This window comes from Heliangelus exortis, chromosome 3 (assembly GCF_036169615.1).
Source record: "Heliangelus exortis chromosome 3, bHelExo1.hap1, whole genome shotgun sequence".
Lineage (NCBI taxonomy): Eukaryota > Metazoa > Chordata > Aves > Apodiformes > Trochilidae > Heliangelus > Heliangelus exortis.
The window spans coordinates 68,314,158-68,335,921 of record NC_092424.1 but is presented as its reverse complement, the minus strand read 5'-3'; the positions used below and the strand labels follow the sequence as shown (position 1 = coordinate 68,335,921).

Below are 21,764 nucleotides of genomic sequence, written 5' to 3'. Positions count from 1 at the left end.
AGAGAGAAACACAAGTCACTGTGTAAAAAACTTGACAGACCAAGAGAAAGAACTTTCATCCATCTTACCTGCCATGGGTGGCCCAGCTGTGGGCAAAATGGGCAGCTGCTTGGGATGGCTGATGGGCAGGTGCCATGGTTTTGGGCTATTCTCAAAAATAGGGCTACCCCCTAGAGAGTGCCAGTGGTTGCAAATGTGAGCAAAATAAGTGAGATAGCTTGATACAATTAAATTTGTAGTAGAAGCCTTACATCCAGCATGGAGGTAGGCATAGGTTGTGCTCTGAAAGGAGAGAGGAAAAACTAGGGATAGGGAGAAAGGGTAACCACCCGGATCTCTCACCCCCTCAAACAAAAAAAAAACCAAACCAAACCAAACAATCTCTTTTCTCATCTTTCACAAAAATCCTTTGCCCAAACCTCTATTTCCGACTGACTTAAAAGGAATCAGCTTGTGCCTCAGAGACTCTGTTGAGCCTCTGCAGACAATCCTCACCATTGGTAGGAAGCAGGGAGCCACAGAAAACCACAAACTTGGAAAAAGCTAAATGAGATACACAAATTCTCTCTGACCTTACACCATACCTGGAACTTCATCACCTACCCACCTCTCCTTGAAGAGATCTGTGCCAGGTACTGGGCTTCTGGATACCTTGCCAACCCTCAATGTGCCAGGCTGTATTAGCTTTCCTGGGGTAGGTTGGTATGTAGGATTTTAATAGCTGGAATAGTTTTTTTCTGTTTTGAATATTAGAGCAGATTTTGTCTGAAAAAATGTTTTTTTTTTTTCATGGAGTGCTTTCCAGCAAGAATCCCTGCAGTGCTTTCGAGGAAGGATCCCTGGAGTAGTAAACACAGCATAAGGGAGTCATGGATGTCAGGATCTGTGGCTCTCCATGGGCTCATCCAGGCTCAGAGGAGGAAAACCCCAGTGGGAAACCCTAGGACATATTGGCCTGGCATTAGCCTATGCAGAAAAGTAGTCTGCTAATTTCTTGCTGCTCAGAAGGCCTGTACAAAACTAACAGGATGCATCCTAGGGTGGTGGTACCAGGGAACAGTGCAGCCCAGAAATGATACAGTTTGGTTGCTGGTTATGTGTGGTGTTTTTCCACCTGACACCAACAGTAAAAGGCTGAATTAATTTTTTTATTAATTTTTTGGTGGGGAGACAGAGTCAAACAATGATTTAAAGCCTTACAGTTTCAGCTAGAATGACTGTTCTTGCAGATCATATTGCAAGTTGCTCATGAAGGTAGATGACTTTTATTCAGTAATTATTACATTGTCTTTCAAACTAACATTCAAGTGCTGTAGTCCTTCCTGTACTCCCTGGCTTCCATATACCAGGACTTACCTTTTAGTTCTTTTTACAGTCTTGAAAACTTGAAATAGTAATTTCTAAAATATTTTTTGCATCCCTCTATTATTCTTTGTATCATAGTACGTATCTTGGTAACTTTTGAATTTTAGGGTTTTAGCACTGTATTCTAGTATTTCCAAAGGATTTATTTTAAGCAAATAAACATCTACAGAGTTGTACTACACAGCTAAAAAGGAACAACAAATATTTACTGCATTTTAGTCAATCTCTGTTTGCACTGACAAAAATACACTTTATGTATACTGACTGATAGTCAGAAAAATCTGTTTGAGATCATTTAATGACAAAGATTTAGATTTCAAAAGCTGCGGAGCTTTAGCAGCTTTGTACAGGACTATTCAGCAATTGTTAACGCTTGCAATGGGATGCGTATCTCAAACATCCCCAGCCCATGAGAGTGTCTGACAAAACCACTGGGATATGATCCAAATGTTCAAAAGGACCAACTGGACTATAACAATCAAGTGTGTGTATATTTTGTTGTTTGAAATCTATGTCCAGAAGTTAAGTGCAAATTATCAGTGGCTGGTTATATATTACTCAAATACTAGACCTATTTTCCACAGCTCTTGAACACTAGGAGCTGTAATTATTATAAGTTTAAATCAGGACAAGAACTCCTTCAGAAACCTATTCTTTCATTGCTTCTCATGCCCTCTGGAAAAACTGGACTTTTAATTCCTTCCTTGCTTCCCATGTAATGAATAAGAGTGGGCATGAAATGCCTTTTATTGGTTTTCACAATCCTGAATAAGCTTTGGGGCACTTTGCTGGTACTTGCCCAGAACTTTGTGGGGACTTTCTGCAGTTGAGCTTGTATTGCATTGTTCTAGTGGGTGCTTTATGCACCTTCTTAAAATGGAGAACATTTCCTACTATCCTTCTGCTCTGTTCTGTGCTTCTATTTACTTCAGCTTCCTATGATTTAAAAGGCTTGGGGTCCGGAGGCTCTACTCCAAGCAGCTGATTTTCATTAAAGCTTTGAAACTGAAGCTGGAATCACAAACATCTGCAGTAAAACTTCCTCCCCACTAATAGACATTTCTCAGGACACAACCTTGATGTACCAGAAAAAAAAAAACACCCAAAACAAAAAACAGCAACTAGAAATCCAAATTGCCCATTAAGGGAGTTAACCTGACATAACCTTGAGGGTCTGAAATGAGCTCATTTGAAGGTCTGATTTTTTGGAGGTAGATCCAGTTTCCACTATCTTAAAAGAATATAAAGATTTTGGTGAAGCTAAAACACTTTTTGGCTCACCCCTCAGGATTAGGTCTTTTGCTTCTTCTTTCAGCGCTGTTTTGTTTTGAACAAATTAATGCCACAAGTAAGGATCAAACTGATTTCTCCAAATAGTCTGTAAGAATTCCTGCTCCAGCCTTTATGGGGGAAAGCGTGAAGACAATATGGTGATAGTTTGAGTCTTGGCTTACAAGCAGCTGGGAGTTTAGATTGCTCTTTTAAATATACTTAATGAGAACCATTTTAACGAGGTAAATTTGTCCTGTGCTGATTATTGCTTATTGCTTTAGGAAACCTGAAAGAAATCACCTCAAATACTATTTCTTGCTGTTGAAAATTTAGGTCAGCAGCTGGTGGTCGAAGAAAAGTGGGAAAAAATGGTTGTTAAACATGTAATTTTTAACATGAATCCTCCAACAGATGACTTCTGCTTTTCACTGTCTCTTATAGTAAATGGCTAATTCTATCTTGACTGTGATAGTTGTTCCCTTTAAAGGCCCTCTTTTGCCTCCCTGCTTTTACCCTGAGCCAAAAACACTGATGCTGGAAACAGTTTTCCTCTTCCATCCATCCAATAATATCATGCCTTCCTTCACTCTGGGAATTGGCTTTCTGCCTGGTCCCAAATGAAGAATTTTTTCTACATCCTTAAGGCTCTTGATTTTCTCATTCTTGCTCTGATTTTTTTCCTCTTTTTTTTCATCTTTCTGCTTTAGCTTGCTTCTGTTTCCCACTATTTGCTTCACTTCTTTCCACAGAGGACATTTAAAATAATTTTTTCTCACCTGGCAAGTGGCCCCACAAGGTATCTGTATGCACTTTCTTCCACTAATCCTGCCTACATTCACCTCTTGTATTGGGATTTCTGTTGTTTTCTTGACTTCATGTTGTCATTTACATCAGAATGAAATTAATCTTTTTCTGGATGTCACATTACATTTGTTTTTTATTAAAGTGAGTGACTGCACAATGTGAATCACAGGGAATCATTTGCCATATTCTCTAGTGTTTGAAGTCTTGTGCCATTGTTTTTTCTCCCCTTAGACTCTGTACTCTTCCACTGTTTGCAAGGAACTTTGTTTCTACTGGGGAAAAAAATTTACATTTATATAATTAAAACTCTCATGTCAGTGGAATTTACAAACACAAATGTTAACAGTGGTAGGCTTCTGACTCAAATGGTAATGACCTGTGTCCTAATTTAAAGGCATGTCCTTCACAGTGGGATATAACTGTTCTCAAGAGTCACTTTTGGTTTTCAGTTTTGACTCTGTGCCTCACCAAAACTGGAAGTGTCTCACCACCTCCTTTCCTTCTGCTGTGTCCAAGCCAACATGTGGAACCCCAAAACAAGGATTTCTGATGTTTGCCACTTTCTTCATTGCTTATGTTTGATATCTGGCTGTCAATTTTAAGTCCTTTGCTTCTACCTCTGAAGAATCTTCCATCTAAAATATTTTAATCTACCCTTATCTGAAAGAATCAGTCTCTGATGTAATGCTGCCAACTATGGTTGAGTTGTACTGATGAGCTTGACCAAGTGTTCTGTGTTCATTGTCTTTTAGTTTCTTATTGTCTCCCCATACACATCAGGATTCAGCACTGTAACATCTCCCCCATGTCCTCTTATTGTGTTTGTGATCCAAGGAATTTAAACATCTTAAATAGTAAACAAGCAGCAAAGTACTTGACAGAGAGCTTGTCATATTGACCTGCCTCTTAATCCAATCCAATCCAACTGGAATCCAATACAACTGGAAAAATTCTTCAGGGCTTAATTACCTTCAAAATGAAAATTTGTAACTAACTTGTAGTCTGAACTAAGTCACTGACGATTTCCATTTGTTGCATATGATCAGACTTTAATTTCTTAGACTACTGAACCTATTATTAGCATTTTTGTTGTCTATGTACATGCTTACACATGTACACATTTCCCTAACACTCTAATCCTTCTCATGATACTTCTGAATATTTTTTCATCACTTTATAAGCATTCTTCTTGAAACAGATACAGAGATATATATATTATTTCATGACAGTCACTACTACTCCTCTTTCTGCAGGTAACGTAACATTTCATGGGGTGGAAGATAGTCTAGTTAATTTTAACATCTACACTCTGTGTCTCAGCCTTTAGCTGGTCAAGAAAAATGTTCTGAAATGAGTGTCCTGCAGTGTCCTTACAGAGGAAGAGGCTCACTTTTGGGCTTCCAGGGAAGACAGTTAGGAATTGGAGATTGAAATAAAACTGCTGTCTCCATTACTGTATGAGTAATTTGGATTTATATTTGAAGACAGTGCTTGATTTGTATTGAAAAGTTTAGACACAGTTTATGTGCCTAATTTAGGTGTACTAGATCCCACACTGATTAACCATCAGGGCACCAACCTACTAAATGTTGCTGACCTCCAACTCAAAACCATGGTCTTCTCTATGAGTGGGTACAGCATATTAGCACAGCATTGAAAATGTAGTTGGTTGTCTTCTCTCTGACTTCAAGAGGCTTTCATTCCAATCCAAGGCACGCAAAAGCTCCGCCCTAATGTTAATTCTGAATTTTTAAAACACTCCTCTCAGTTGCTTGGAGTTTAGGGTAGCCAAGTATGGGAAAGGGAGAGTAATGGAAAACAGAAATATTCACTAAAATGTATTTGTGTTAATTGGTATCACCTGTTCTTTCATAGGTTCAGAGTCTCAAATTCAAACCAACATTGAAGAGCATCCCACCAGTTACGGCTTGGAAACTCCCATCAGCACTGTTTCAGACCTAGCAGATTTCTGAAGATTCTGTGTGGAGCAGAATCAGAAAATATTGCCCAGTACTTGCCCCCCACACTGACACACCATAATTTCTGTCTACCCTGGTCTTTCGTCTGGCACCACAGCCCACCATGAAGCCTCACCAGCTTCTCTGTGACTCTGCCTCACAAATCTGTCCCCTTTAAATAATTTGGCACTACTCAACATGACTAACAGCCTTTGTCTGCTCAAGAGAGCTGTAGGTCTGAATCCATATTCAGATGATGGAGCTGAATCAAACCATGTTGTGTAAGAAAATTTACTCTGTAGTTCACTGTGAGCTGTAGGTTCAGACCATGGGCTTCAAAAGAATTGAATTCAAACCTGCTGAGATAAATACTGTTCCTGGGACTGAGGGGGGGCAGGTGGGCTGTGGGAGTGGGAAGCTCTCTGAGGACCAAAGGAAATGTTCTTTCCTTGGATGAAAGACTACTAGACCGTTACCTCTGGCCCCTCAATCAATGTGCTTAAAGCCCATTCCTCAGCTCCTGTTACCACCTACATGCATGGATCACTGGGTAAGCATGTTCTCACCACTGAAGAGCCATCAACCCTATCCAAAAAAAAAAAGAGCATCCTACTGGGCCTCTTTGGAAACTGCCAAGGAGGTCATCCCTGAGACTCAATAGTAAGATGAATCTGCAGCTAGTAAAGGGTCCTGAAATCCTGGTTCCTTCCTCGTGAAACTGTAACAGTCTGAAGCCAAGGGTCTTGGCATCATTATAGCAGGCAGCATCATTCATTGCTGATATGAGACCCAGAGTCTAAGTGCTACCATTGCAGGATCTGAAGTAAACTGCTGTAGCAAACTCCAGTTAGTAAGTCTTTTAGATTGTGCAAATGGGAGGATTGACATGGGTGAAGGAGAAAGGTGTGCATTGTTCAAAATATATCACAGCACTTTCCCAAGGTAAAGCTGAACATATTAGAGTGAAACGAAGCATCTTCAGTAAAACCATACTACACAATTTATATAGCAAGCTGTTAATAATCAGTTATGCCCATCATCCTGTGAAAGCAGCTACAAAACCCATCCGGCTCTTGAGTCAGGCATTTCATTGAGGGATTTTCCATGTAGTAAGCAACAGGTGGCAACGCAGCTTCCTGGGGCTGATCCCAGGCTAGAGGAGAAGAGCTGTACAACCCAACCCATGGAGCCTCTCCATGGCCGGGATGGCTCCCGAGGGCTCCTACACTGAGCAGATCAGGATTTAGCCTACAGTTTTCTCACACAGGTCATATTTCACTCCAAACCCCTGGCAGGGCAGGCAGGCATTTCTGAGGCTGCCCAGCTGCTTGGAGCCATTGTGACAAGCTCTGCCCAGCCCCATGGCAACTCTGGCTGTCTGAAGGGCTTATGCACTTATTTCTGTGACTATTAGTTCGGGAAATCGGAGTGTAGGGGGAAAATTAGGTTTTTGATATCAGAGACTGAGATCTTGACATTGTCATGGTGACATGGCTGTGTTAATCTCACCTCATTTTTGGATGTTATGCTAGAAGAACTACTCTTTCGCTTCCCATGACCTTATGTAACTCAATTTGCCTCCTACTTTTCATCTCCCACGCACTGAGACATGACTGTCCCCCAGTCATGTATGCTGGAATAATTTATTTATTTCTCAGGCTGTATTTTTGAGTAGTCCATTCCTGATGCAGCCTTACTAGAACGAGAAGTAACAACCAATCCCAAAACACAGGGATTGCAGGAGAAATCTCTACCTTACTTCCTCTGTCTCTAATTTCATTTGTCCCCATACTTTTTGACAGTCTTAAAATCTCTGCAGGTGTTTTCTCTGCAGGCAGTTTCCTACACATATTTGATTTATTATCACTGCTCTAATCTTGAAAAGGAACTTTGGATTCTGGCAGCCAGAAACAAAAGCCCAAACTTCTGCATTACTGTGTTTGCCACCATGAGACTTCCAGACTCTTTCTGGAAGTTTAAGTGAATTACAATTGCAGGAACTACAGCAAGGCAAGCAGAAAAGTGTGAAAATTAACCCCTGCAAAATAGCTCTGTTTGGACAGGCCTGTTTAGTTATGTTGGCAGGAAAAGTCAGAGACGTGCTACGCCAGCCTCACTGCAAAGTACGGCAGCTGTCTGCTCCCAGCAGTCAGGGCATGTGTACATTTTGAAGTCTGAACTGTATCTCTCCAGCCCCAAAATGCAATATCTCAGACCCCCCCGCAAAAAAATCCTCCGGTATCGCTTTAAGGACCAAATGATTAAGCTAATGTTAACCAGATGGGAGCTTCAGCACAGAGAGATGAAAGCAGAAAAGCACAGACACCAGAGAGAGAAGGGAGTTACTGTACCTCAGCAAAAGGCACCCAACTTCCAGTAGCTACTGCCTGCTGCTGCCCTCTGATAACAGTGGCTTCTTGCTCGCTGACCGCTGAGCTACCTTCAATGTCAAACTGAAAAACGCTTCCCTCAGTTGAGGCTGCGCTGGAGGAGAAGCATCTCAAAAAGAATAATATAGGAGAGACGAGGGGCCAGGCGGAGATCAAAGCCATTTCCTCCCCTTACATCCAGCAGTGGTCTTCTAGCGTCTCAGTAATTGTTTACCCTCTTCTGCAATCAGCCCCCCTTGGCTTAGTGGTGCTTCAGTTATTTTAACTTTCTTTCAGCGATCAGTTTCCAGATGTGGCACTTCAAGGCAGTCTAACCAGATCCTTATTTAAAAGGGGAAAAAAAAAAAAAAAAAAAAAAAGGAAAAGAAGGGAAGCAAAGCGTTTTTGCTGCCTCCCTCGTTCACTCTGTGCCTGTGGCTCCTCTTTTTCCCCAGAGGCTCCAGCTCAATAACATACAGATGGGCAGTGCTTAAGCAGAGAGTGTCAAACAGAGATTGTATTCCAGGAAAGCACCGCTGGCTCCCCAGCCACCTTATCTCACCCTGTCAGGATACAGACTGACGCTCTGCTCGGTGCTCTGGCTTCCTTCACATGTTCACATCGTTCCCTTTTTTACCTTTCGTGTCAAGATCCTCCCACTCAAACTTTGCCGTTCAGAAAGTGAGGTCACCCTTTCCTCCCCCTACACCACCCCCCCAACTCCATCCAACTGCTCCACATGAAGCATTGACTCACGTGACTGCTTTTTTTTTTTTGGTTTTTTGTTTTTTCTTTTGTTTGTTTGTTTGTTTTAATGTCTCCAGTTTATTCAGCTGAAGGCAGAAATCTGCCAAATTTATTTAAAAAAACAAAAGCTAGACCAACCTTTTCTTTTGGTATAGGGGGAGGGGAGGCTGTGGGTTGGAGGAGGAGGAGGGAGGCAGCCTGCCTGTGCCACGGGCTAATAGGGGTAAGTAGTTTCTCTGACATGCTTCATTCAGATCCTTTTCCTCAAGCTCAGCTCTCAGCTTCTCATCGGCTCGTAAAAAAGAATATCATTCATTGCGATTTTGGAAACTGACTTCATTCCTCAGACTTATGAACTTTTATTTACAAAGACCATCTTGTATTCCTGTTTCAAGAGATGCTTTGTGAGACCCTGGTAACAAGGCGTGCAGTGTATATATGAAAGTGAGCTGAATATATTGCCCACAGCTGACTTAACTTTATGACTATAATCTCAACCAGACAACACAGTAACCCTTGCTAGGTTTGGGGAAAAATTCAGTATTTAATTATACTAATATGCACCATTCCAGCCAAGGGGTCAGCACCCTGTCCCTCAGCTGTCCTCTGTACAGGGGTTAGTAGTGCCTTTGGCCTGTCAGGCTTCATTCTTAATTCTTAACAAAAATTGGTAGGTTTGGCTTTCAATTGAGGAAGTGGATTCCTCTCTCCCTCTCAATCTGATTGAAGATATGAACCAAGGAAGCAGTCAACAGAGAAGTAAGGGTAAAAAAAAGTGCTTTGGCTGTCTGTTAACTTCTATGCACCTGTGGGCACAGCTTTGGGTCCATAAATAATTCATATAGGTACTAGAAAGAAGTTAAGCATGAGGAAACTGCCTCTTTCAGATATGATGGAGCTGAGCAGGCAAAGCCACTCAAGCTTGTGGGAAGAAGTATTATACCAGCAGATAAGAAAAAGCTGTGTGACCCAAGGCTTTGAGTTTCAGCACCAAGTTTTGTAGGAGGAAATAAAACATGGCAATGGTGGTTGCAAGTAATTTTCTCCTGTGGAAATATCTCTCTGTCATGTGGACATGATGACAAGAACTGGAAAAGGACATCTACTTATTTCTGACAGTCAGCCTTCAACAAACTGTGATACTTAGAAGGGAACCTCTCTTTCTTGATATAAAAGGGAATTGAAGCAAATAGGTGGTCTGAAAAAAAATTACATGAACCAGGAAGACAGGGAAGACAAGAAGATTTGGCAAAACTTTGAGGTCTTTCTAAAACTGAAACTCAAGAAAGAAGCATGTGAGAATGAAAAATAAGATTACATCTGAACACAGGAAGAACACATCAGGGTACAAGCTGGAAAGTAGAGGCAGAAAATGAGATGTAATTGTGAAAACAATAGGTGTGAGAGCAAGATTTGGGAGATCCTTCTTTCAATATCCATCAGAGAGAAAGTTATCAAAGAATAAATTTGAACACTGAAATTGTTTAAGGTGGAGGACTGTGTTAAATACCTTCTTGAGATTTTTTTCTCCTCTATGAGCTCACTATTCCTAGGAAGTCATTAGCTGCTATAGTTTTGGACCTGGAGAACAAGACTTCATATTACAGTGGAACAAAAATAGGGTGTAACACTGTTTTTCTACAATTGACTCTGCCTTCATTTTATTTTATTTTTTTATTTTATTTTAGATTGCATTGCATCAAGGAATTAAAAAATCTCTCTGGAACATTTAGGGATAATTTCAGCAAGTAAAATTTCAGAATAGAAGCCTCTTCAAAGTACTCCTTTTAGAAAGGTAGTTTGGAGAGTGCATGAGGTTTCTTTGTGTCTTTTCCACTATCAGATGATGTGGTTTGGGTACAGTTTAGACTGGGAATGTGTCACGAGAGGTATAAATATGTAAGAAGTATTGAAAACCAGTGATAGGTAACAGTCATCACATTGAGTGATCTGTTATTTTCAGATCATCATCATTTCTGAAATGCCCAATTTCATTATTCAAGGAATTAAAACTAATTGAACTATTAAACGCTGATTATTCAATTGATTTTTTAAAGTCTTTTTATCGCAGGCATGGTGAAGGGAATTTGAACAGTTTATCCATGCATACTTAATTTAGCTCAAGATCCTGCAGTCATGTGTATAAGTCATAATGGATTTGAAGAGTTCAAGGCTTATATGTTTGCACAACTGGGCTTTACTAAGTAATTCTATTGGGGATGAATGGCAGGGCGTTAGGGGCAGCAGCTGCAGGGTGTCCTGGCCTGGTCCAGCTGACTCTTCAGTGGACAGAAGCAGCCCACAGTGAGCCAAAACACAGCTCCTCCATTCCAACAGATGCTAAAAAAGGCAGTAGCTTTTGAGGCAGGATATGATTTAGGAGGAGATGTGATTGTGTACTGAGGACACACAAAAGGAAAAATAGGAAGATGCAAGAAGGGGACTCAAGGAGAGATATAAAGAGATGCATTTGAAGAGATGAAATGGAGGAGATGTGGTAGGTGTCACTGCTGAGAAGATGACTGGAGATGCAATCTTGGAAGGACACACTTGCTACTTATTGGGGTGTTAGGATGCCTACTGGAGTGTGTCCCACACCAGGGCAGGAACACCCAAAGGGAGTGCAGCCTGAGTGTGACCCATGCTGGCCAGCTGCACACCTGAGGGTGCAGGTTAAGAAGGGTCTACAAAGGTGTTGGGAAGAAGTTGAGTTGGGGTAGAGATAAGAAAGGTATTTCTTTGAATGTTTGTTTATTTGTTTGCTTTCTTGCCTCTACACCTGAGTGAGGGACTAAACATTTGTGCCTGTTTCCAATAAATTAAAATATGAGAAATATTCTAAATCAATGCTATCTTCACTGAAATAACAGTGAATATGGAAATCTTGTGAATGAGGTGATGAATGAGATGTTCAGCCTGAAAAACTGAGCTTCATGAGCCTTGCTCTCTGCAGTAGACTGACCATCTGTACCCTCATGCATTACCTGAATACTCGAATGCTGTGTACAGTTCTGGGCCCCTCACTATAAGAAGGACATTGAGGTGCTGGAATGTGCCCAGAGGAGAGCTGGTGAGGGGCCTAGAGAACAAGTCATGTGAGGAGGGGCCAAGGGAACATGGCATGTTTAGCCTGGAGAAGAGGAGGCTGAGGGGAGACCTCATTGCCCTCTCCAGCTACCTGAGAGGAGGTTGTAGGGAGGTGGGTGTTGGCTCCTTCTCCCGAGTGAATAATGACAGAACCAGAGGAAATAGTCTGAAGTTGAGGTAGGGGAAGTTTAGATTAGATACTAGGAAAAATTTCTTTACTGAAAGAGTAGTCAATCATTGGAAAAGCATGCCCAGCATGCTCACCATCCCTGGAGGTATTTAAGAAACATGTAGATGTGGCACTTCTGGGCATGCTCTAGTGGCTGGGTTTGTAAGGGGTTTGTTGGTTGTGTGGGGTTGTTTGTTTGTTTTGTTAGGTTTTTTGTTTGGTTGGTTGGTCGGTTTTTGGGTTTTCTTTGTGTATATGGTTGGATTTAGTAATCTCAGAGGTGATATTCTGTGACTATTCTGTGATTATGTTAAGAGACTTTCTTCCAAGATGTATCTGCTTTAATACAGCAAGAAATACCATTTGAAATATTGCTAATGATGCTTAGATTACAAGTTCTTCAAGTGAAGACTGATTTTCATTGCATGTATGTAGCAGGTGAAAAAAATGAACCTCAGTGTGTGATGAAGGCATCCCCTCTAGCAAGTTATTAATAATGCAAAACCCTGCATTAATGTAATGTGTGTAAACAGATTTACAGAAAGCAGTAAACATCATTCCTGAAATGCCCAAAACTTACGAAATGAAAACAATATAATTATCCAATGCATCTTTTTATGTAAAATAGGAAAAAAAGATGCTCATATCTCCATAGAAGAGTTCACAATGCTAATTTACAGCACTTTGAGAGACATAAGATAATAAACAAGATAGTTAACAAGATCAAAGTCTGAAAAAGAAAGAGAGATCTGGTTTAAATATTTGGAAAATCATACTGGACCAAAGCATTAAAAATTTGGAAAATACCATGTCATATATCTATATACGGAAGTAAATCCACCACTTCAAATGATAGAATTATTAAACAATAAATAATTTACTCTTAAAAAATATAGGAGGTCAATAAAAACACAATTCATCACAGCTCACAAGATTTAAATCACTCTACAAATATACATTATTCCCATAGCAGAAAATATTTTAAATATATATATATATATATATAAATTTCCCTAAATATCACTATACTTTGCATCAGTTGGTCAGCTTGCTGACCAACAAGTGCTTAAAAAAAGGTGTTTCTTTCATGAAATTTAAAATATTTTAAAATATTGACTTCCTGTTCAAATTATATAGAAACCCAGAAAAATTAAGATGGTACACTGGGTGCTCATAAAAACACAAGCTTCTGAATGTAAAATTATGATGTGATTAAAGAAAAAAACTTCCAGTTTCTTTATCCTTGGCAGAGACAATGTGGGTGTGTTACATGAACAGTCTCAGAGTTGGAACAGGGCTTCTTCATATGGCAGGGTAAAGAAACAGGCGTTTCTCCTTCTGTTTTCACAGTATTATCTTCTGTTCTTCAGTTCTTTGCCCCGTCTTTAGCATTTGGTTTTGATTCACTGTGACAGACAGGAGGATTAGTGAAAGACAAATCGAAGAATCCAGTGGAAAGCTTGTTAGAAATAACATATTCCAAATTTACCCATCTCTAGCTGTTGTGTGTGGGCCAATGGTGGTTTTGTTAGGTCCCGAGGGGAGATCTACAAGCAGCTTGTCAAGCTCTAGTGCCAAGCATCCTACTTCAATCCTTATGAATCCTGACACTGTCTGCTTCTGGGACAGCTTCTCTACACAAATTACTGAGAGGGAGGTAAGAAGTGCTAGCCCAGCTCCTAGTGTAGAAGGCTGCATGAGGAAAGAAAAACATCACTCGTAGTGTTGCATAAATAGCAAAGACTCAGTGGACTTAAAAAAGGGAATTAGAGTAAACTTGAGGTGGTGTGTCAGGAGAGATGAGGGTCAAAAAGCATTTCCAGGGATGGAAAATGTTCTTGCTATCTTCAGTAGATAAATAATTGAGCCTTTTAATTTCCTGTTATGATTCTCATGCTGCAGAAAGATGGCAAAAGGATAAATGTAATATTCCAGTTATTCATTTTCTTGTGGCCCAGTCTTTGGCTCTGATACCTTGGCTTGTGCATCCAGTACCTGGAATTTCCAGGTGGTCTCCCATGATAGTAAATTCTGGGCATGTCTGCTTATCTTTTCAGATAAAATAAGCAAAGACAAATCAATTCTGTCTGTTATATCCAGGAAGGCAAGACCTTCTGCTAGAACAAAATAAATGTTGTGAGAAATTAAAAGAAAGAATGTATATATTTATTTCTACAGTGAGAATAGCCCTAATTTTATCAAGTATATTTGTAGTTTTTTGTAAGTCTGAAGGGAGTATGATTAGGTGGGAATGGGACAGCTTTATTTTGCTCGTAGATGGTGACAGTGCTTAATATCAGTGGACATACTGATGGAGAAAGATGTGGCATTGTATCATATCAAGTGTGTGTTTATTTGAGTTATAAATAAATCTTACTGCTAACAGCAACGCAATTTCAGAAGAGGGTGGATGGCTCTGACTAACAAAGTGTCAATAGCTTCTCTTAAAATGGAGGCCTGTCCCAAACTTATATTTCCTTGTACTTTTTTTTTTATTTTTTCCCTTTTGTTATTCTCTCTGCAAATCCTCTCCAAATCTCCATAAAGATATTTTAAATTTTTTAAATCCTTCATAGTTTCACTTGTGTCCTCATTGCCTCTGAAAATTCCTTTACTGGAGAATCCTCAAAGCTGCAACAGCTCTTTCATGACACTTCCTTCCCAGAATAATGATTCCTCTCCTTGACTTTATCTTGAGTCCTTCCACTGGAACACTGGGCACAAGGGGATAACTCCTCTTCCCTGTCAAGTAAGGAAAAGTTTACTCTTAAAAAAACCCGAAGAAGATTAAAGCAAAAAAAGGCCATTTTCTTTATTTCTAATCACTCATCCTCAACTTTTTTTTGGTACTCACATCCTAATAAACTGGAATATGTATTTATTGCATTCCTACACAATGCACCATTTCCCATTGCATTATGCTCTGATCTTCACTGAGTGCTTTTTGCCTGGAGTTTTCAGACACTTTCTTTTCTCTCACAGCTCATTTGTCTAATTCAAGTTGCATATCTCTCTTTTATTTAATTCTCCTTTCTCTCTCCAGGGAAGCTTCCCCACCCTTTCTCATCAGTTGTTGTTTGATCATAACAACGGAACATTGACTAAAGAAAATGAGTTTCAGAAAATTTCACATTGAACTTTACACCCCTGGTAGAAGTTCCCATAAAACAGCTTTACAAAACTGAAAAACATCAAAACCCACCCCAAGCCCCAGGCCCTGGAAAACTGGCTAGAAACTCTCACAAATCTAACGGTGCCTAACTCCACCTTGGTTATGAAATCACACAGAAGCAGATAGTCCAGCACACTGCCAAAATGTTTCCCCTGGATGCTGCCCAGGCAGCACAAAGGAAGAATTGCCTCAGATCCTTTCAGGTTTGTCCTACATGCTCTGCAGGCACGGTGGTGGACAGAAAGACACTTAGAGTTAATAAAAAAATGTAATCTACAGACATAACTGAAGTAATACTGAAAACACTAACAGTCCCAATGGGACAGCAAAGCACTCAGCAGAGCTTGTTTTCCTGCAAGTTGAGTGTTTTTTGTAGCCTCCATTGAACTCTGAACTTACCCTGGTGTGTCCCCTTGTGCTAGATGTGGCAAGGAGATAGCAGCTGGGACTTGCAAGAGCAATCTTTTCCAACCCTGCATGTCCCATAGGAGGGCATCCCAACACTAGCCAGCTTTGTCTGCTCCGTCATTCCCTTTTTAAGCATTGTACCAGTTTTAAAAATGTTCTGTGCCAGCAGTGCTTGAAAACAGCCTTAGTTGCCTAAAATGCAATAAAAAAATTCTCTGCTGTCAGGGGAAAGAGAAATGTTGCCCTTGTGATATGAAAAGTTCAGCAAAGCAGATTCCAAACATTTCTAAAACCAAATTTTTTGTGACACACCGATTGCTGCATGATCTGTTGTGGAATTTTTCAAATCCTTGATTTCTCTAGTCCTGATTTAAGTTTGTTTAAGTGGTGAGAGCTTTAACTATGCTCTGTCTTAGCTTACTGGGTTTGAATGCTAAAATTGCTTCTCCTGAATGGTCCAATAAGCAATGAAGAGGAATTAATTTTGATAGCACCATGCCACCTGTATTCCTGACAGCTTAATTTGTTAATGTCAAGTCTGTAGACACTAAACAAACGTTCATGAGATTCTTGACTATCTGGTTAAGGGAACTAGCTATTAGGATGCAATTAGCTTAGCTCATCGATTATGATGGACAGCTGGAGTGCTCTGTTTTTTTCTGAAAAAGTTTAATCAAAGGCATCAGAATAATAGAAGCTCTCTAAATGAAAGAGGCAGTGAACTAAGACAGTTAATTAGATTTTTAAAAAAAATTGTTGTGTTTATTATACTTCCCATTTGTCCTTGACATTTATGTCTTGACCACAAATGAACATAAATGTCCTGTTGATTTTGTTTCTCTCAAAAATAGTTGTAATTTGCATAATAATCTGAAAGTGTTTGTGTGAACCTAAGACCTGTAAGAAGGTGAAAAAATATTCTCACATAGATTGCCAGACTTTGCATGTCCTGTCTTAAGAGCAAGTGTGCTTGAAAGTCACTTTCACGACTGTAAACACCAGTTTTCTGACTTCTTTGTTTTATTTGTTTTGTGACTTTGAAGCTGGCCAACTGATGGGTTCAATGGAATAACAGAGCAATTCCCTTTGACAGGAGGCACAATACCAGCTAACCCAACTGGTCTGTTAGCAACAGGGCTGGCTGAGCAGCTGGCCCCTGTTCCACTGCCAGGAAATGCTGACAGCAACAGCTACACCATTTCAGCTGCTAACTCACTCCACAGTGAGACTCGATGGCTAATGGATTGCGTAAGTGCTACCCAGATCTGTCCAGATCTGAGGAGAAAGAACAGCAGCTTTGGAACTGCAGCTGCTTTCTGAGAGACCATGCATCACAGAAACTTTCATTGTGAACATGTGGGTCACACTCTGCCCGGGGTGACTTTTCATAGAGAAAAACCATGCTGTGTTTTCAGGTAAAGAAGGATGAAAAAGAGTTTAGGGGACACCAGCACCTTTCAGCTGGTACAAAGTGTTTTGCTACGACAGCAGCCAGCCAGGATGGAGCCAACAGAGAGAGCAGTGTGCATGCATGTTGAAAATTGGCTGATTAAGTTGCCTACCCACACATACAAACGAATCCTGGTAGCTCCCTAATTGCCAAACTGTTAGCTATGCAGTCAGGCAGCTCCAGATTAAGCCAGTCCCTTCAGTTTTAGACACTTGCTTTCATAGCTGTGAGGAAATTGCTGTTGCTTTGTCCACTTTTGTTAAGCTATCAGAGATCTGAATGTGTACGCATGTGGACAGGCATTGTGTAAAACTCCAAACAGATCAGTGCTGTGAAACAACTGCCTTTAGGTGCACATGCTGAGAGGATGACCAGAGGCAGCTGTTTCTTCTCTGGTCTTAGGCAGACTATCTGCAACAGGAAAAGCCTGTAACAAGAATCTTTACTTTATGTCTTTTTGTAAGTAGGAGAAAGTCATTAACTTCAACCAGGCTGATCAGATGATTTTGAAAGGTTGATTCTGCTGCAAATTGCTGAAGGCTGTGCTGATGGCACAAGCTATTGCTTTGGGGAAAAACTGTCCCTGTGATGGATGACTCTTCAATTGTGCTTTGGAAGTTCAGGCCTCCTGGGAAGATGTCACTGCTAGATTCCTGGTATTTGGAGAAAGAGTGGGCTGTTTAGATAACTTTGGAAATGTTTCCTTTGGATTTCTCTAAGCTTTGCACTAAGGTTAGATGATTTTTCTGGCTAAGCTGAAAATACCTTTTTTGAGAAACTGGTCTTCATAATTTAAGTGGAAGGTTTAAAAAGACTTGTTTTCTCAGCTGAAATTGTTCACAACCCCTGACAAATAAGACAACCACCTGGGCCTGTAGCTGCAGGCTACCTGGCTGGCTGGAATAACATCCTTATTACTTAAGAGGAGCGTGGATGGATGCCGCATGGACTCCAGCTTCAGTGTCCCCTTTTTTTTCCCACAGGGCTCGTTGCTATGTGAGTAGAGCAATCCAGTCAAGAAGCCATCTGCAGCATAGATGCGGTCAGGACCAAAAACCTCACCCAGAGAGAGGCAAGAAAATAACAAACCAGTCAATTCACTGGTCTTTAGTGCAACACAATGAGGTATATTTATATTTGTATAAATATCTATATTTAATATGAGATATACATTTATTTCAAAAGCAACACCAATGGATGTGTCCCAGCCCTCCCAACTCAGTCTTCTGTATCATTCCAGCACACATACTGTGTCTCCACAGCATCATCCGTTATTCTGGTAATTGATGGGAAGTCCAAATGAGGCTTTTGTAGCCAGTGTCTTTCTGATAATTCCTGCCAAAGCTGCAGGATACAAAATACTTTATATATTTTTGCTTACTACTAATTTTATGGTAAAAAAAGACCCCATCAAAATTCCTGGTACAGAGACAACAGCAAATCCAATAACATTTTGACATTGTTCCCGCTGTGGTTTCCAAGGAAACCAACTGCTCTCTCTAGTGGCTATCATTTCCATAGTTGAGAAATTACTGCTAGCTGCCAAAAAGTTTTCTTTCCATTTGGGTTTTAGTCTTCATGGCTGATGAAAAAGATGGGTTTGAACACCTATTTTTTTATTCTCTGTTTTCCTTAGTTGTTGAGCCCAGGTAGAGATTTAGATTACTTTCTGTTGTGACAATTTTTCGTTATTTTTTCCTAGCTCCAGACCTTATCAGAGTTAGCAAACGCTTAGATAAGAAGACACAGTGGTCTCTTAAATTTTATTTGTGTAATGGGAAAATTCATGGCTGCTGCAGTGACTGCACTTACTGTATCCATAGCAGCCAACATCACACTTGACTGCTTTGGAAACAGTCCCTGATGAGCACTGGATTTGCATGAAAGGCTGGATTGTTCATGCAGACCATCAAATTAAACAAAGGAAATTTCCGTTTTCAGTTGTGTTTGCAGAAAGATAAAAATAATTGCTGTGGGCCTCATACTGTGAGTCCTCGGTGCTTGTTGAGCCAGAGCAGGTTTTTCCTGTGGATCAAATCAAGGTATTTAAAAATCTTTTGTTTGGCAGATTCCAGGGCTGACACACTCCAGCCTGTCTCCTCTCTCAGAGCAGATGATTTTAACATTGTTAGTCATACCAGATATCCCTGAATTTCTGATTTTTTCCTCCTTGTGATGCCAGTGGTACCTGCCCTCTTGCCTCCTCACATATCTACATGTGATTGCTTTGATCTGAGGATATTATTCTGTGGTATGCTGCTCCCTTGGCTCTCTTTCTTTGATGCAGCAAAACCAGAAAATTTAAATATTTTAAGATTTTTAAGCTCATCAACTTGGGACTGCCATTATTTGACATGAGATGTTGAATTTTTTTAGGCTACCTCTTCTAGGCTAGATTTCACAGTTTTGGGACTGTAGGTTAGCACTGGAAGCTCCGCTCTGGAACTTCTTACTTGTTGCCCAGATTTTGGCTGAATACTGAATTTAAGCTGTCCTGGGTATGGTTGTAGCAGCCTGAAGCTATTCTAGGCAACAGAAAAAAAGCAAACAAATTCAAACAAAAAAATTTTCTGGCTTCTTTTCAAATTTGCCATGTAAATTTGCACTTTTAATGGTGCAACCAGGAATAGAAAATGGTGTCATTAAATAAAAAAATAATCTTTCCATATGCTTCTTTAGAGTCTCTTAAAGAATGATGTGTAGAACTGTACCTCATTTGTAGAATTACATGGGACAGTAAAAACCCCTGCTACTTTAAAAAAAAATGAAAAACTGCTCAGCAGATCTTTTAATGAGTAATTTCTGGACAGCCTACCAAATATTTACGTAGGCCTATTAACAATTTCAAGCTGTTTTGCTCCAATAGTGCTGTCCAAAATGGCCACATCTGGGATATTATGTCCAGTTTTGGTCCCTTCAGCACAAGAAGGACAGGGAACCACTTGAAAGAGTCCAGTGCAGAGTCACAGAGATGATTAGGGGAGTGGAACATCCCATCTCCCTTATGAGGAAAGGCTGGGGGAGCTGGGGCTCTTTAGCTTGGAGGAGGCTGAGGGGTGACCTCATTGTTTATAACTATGTAAAGGGCGAGTGTCAGGAGATGCAGCCAGGCTCTTCTCAGTATTTTCCAATGATAGGATAAGGGGCAATGGGTGCAAGCTGGAGCATAGGAGGTTCTACATAAACATAAGAAAAAGCTTTTCACTGTGAGGGTGACAGAGCACTGGCACAGGCTGCCCAGGGAGTCTGTGGAGTCTCCTTCCCTGGAGACATTCAAAACCCACATGGACACATTCCTGTGTGACCTACACTGAGTGATCCTGCTCTGGCAGGGGGGCTGGACTTGATGTCTTCAGGTCCCTTCCAACCCTTAACATTCTGTGATTCTGCAATTCTGTGAAGAATGTGATAAATAGACACTGAACATGAAATGTGAAATGTCATGAATTCAGTCAGACTCTCGCTGTGCTTGGTCTCACCCTTCTACCAAACTGCCTTTAAGTTTTATGTTCCAGCTCCCTTACAATTTAGGCTGATCTAAGTCCATGTGCTAGCACAAGCATTTTTCTGATCCTGTGCTGATCCAGTTCAGGGAGCTGAAAAGGAAGAAAACTGATCTTACAAAACAAAGTAAATTGCTTTCAGTCAGTTTTGCTCCCTGAAATTGATTGCTGAGAGATCAGCAAGAGTCAGTTCCAGTACAAGTTTAAGAATACTCCAGGAAAAAATATAATTTGGGAACTTGGTATCCTAACTCTTACCTGATCCCTGCCTTTTGAATGGAGTTTGCTAATATAAATCAGAATTTGTCAGCTTCCTTACTAGGATACCTTGCTTTTCTGTTTGCCAGATGGGGAATTTGTTGTGACCCATTAGAACACACCTTGATGAAATAGAATGCAAAGCAAATAACTGAAGTGACTTATTCAACTAGGAGTTATCCACATGCCAGTAAGAAAATGAAGGTAGAGTATTTCAAAGTATGACAAGACTGCAGTTTGTTAATCAGGTCATTTGCGTAATTTCATAGTTCTGTCAAATGAGCAGATAAGGTGAATTCTTGACCTCTCTGGAATCCATAGGAGTTTTTTTTTTATTTACCTGGACTGCACAGATTTCTCTCTTACAACAGAAAGCAGGATTTACTGCAGTGGACACATATTTTAATAAGTAAATACAATTGTTTGAATGAAAGGGAGATCACAAAGGCAGAAACTGAATTTGGATTAAAAACAAAAAGGAGAGGATAAACTTCTAGAACCAAATCAGAAACTATTTAACTGTCTGCACATATATATATCATTGCAATGTAAAATCCAAGATTGATGCTTAGGAGGAACGGGATCCTTTGGCAAGCATTTATTTAATCTTAATAAAGCCTAATACATTTGATTTAATAAATCTTAACTTTTTAGTGGAATTCCTTAATAACATGTGCTGCAGTGGAATATCTGCAGTTATGGCACCTTGAAACACCCAGTGTTACTCTTTATCTGCTAAATCAGTTGTCTGTCTCAGTGAGAGACTTTACCAGGTAATTTGCTGGGATAAAATGCAATACAGGAGAGAAGGCCCAAAAGTTGTGTTCCTGTATTCTTACATATATTTGTTCATAAAAATCACTGAAGGATTCAAAGATGTGTAAGGACATTACCGCACATCAGCACATATTGTGGCTGATCCCTTTCTCAGATGTAACATTGTCAAGGCCAGGCTATTATTCTGGCATCTTATTGATTGGGAAGAGGGCAAACAACCTTTTCAGCAAAAATTTGTCAGTTTGAATAAGTAGTATTTCTCAACACTAAATCTGAGAAAAGTTCTCAAAAGTCAAAGCTATAACCTGAAATAAAAGACTGAGATTCAGGGCTATGTGGTGTTTTTCAGTCAAGACTGAAAGCCAGAGCACAACTGTGCCTCAGTATATATGTGATTCTGCTAAAAAAAGTGCTCACAAAAAAGC

The 21,764-nt window shown here is 40.2% G+C and overlaps 1 protein-coding gene across 1 annotated transcript in view; it reads right to left on the bottom strand.

Moving 5' to 3' along the window:
- LAMA4 (laminin subunit alpha 4) overlaps nt 1-8,377 on the bottom strand; it is a 96,771-nt gene extending 88,394 nt beyond the window's left edge. The window contains exon 1 of the mRNA XM_071741133.1: nt 7,751-8,377. Coding sequence (XP_071597234.1) covers nt 7,751-7,951 — 201 coding nt within the window. The 5' untranslated portion in view covers nt 7,952-8,377. The remainder of the gene's footprint in view (nt 1-7,750) is intronic.
- Between the last annotated feature and the right edge of the window lie 13,387 nt (nt 8,378-21,764).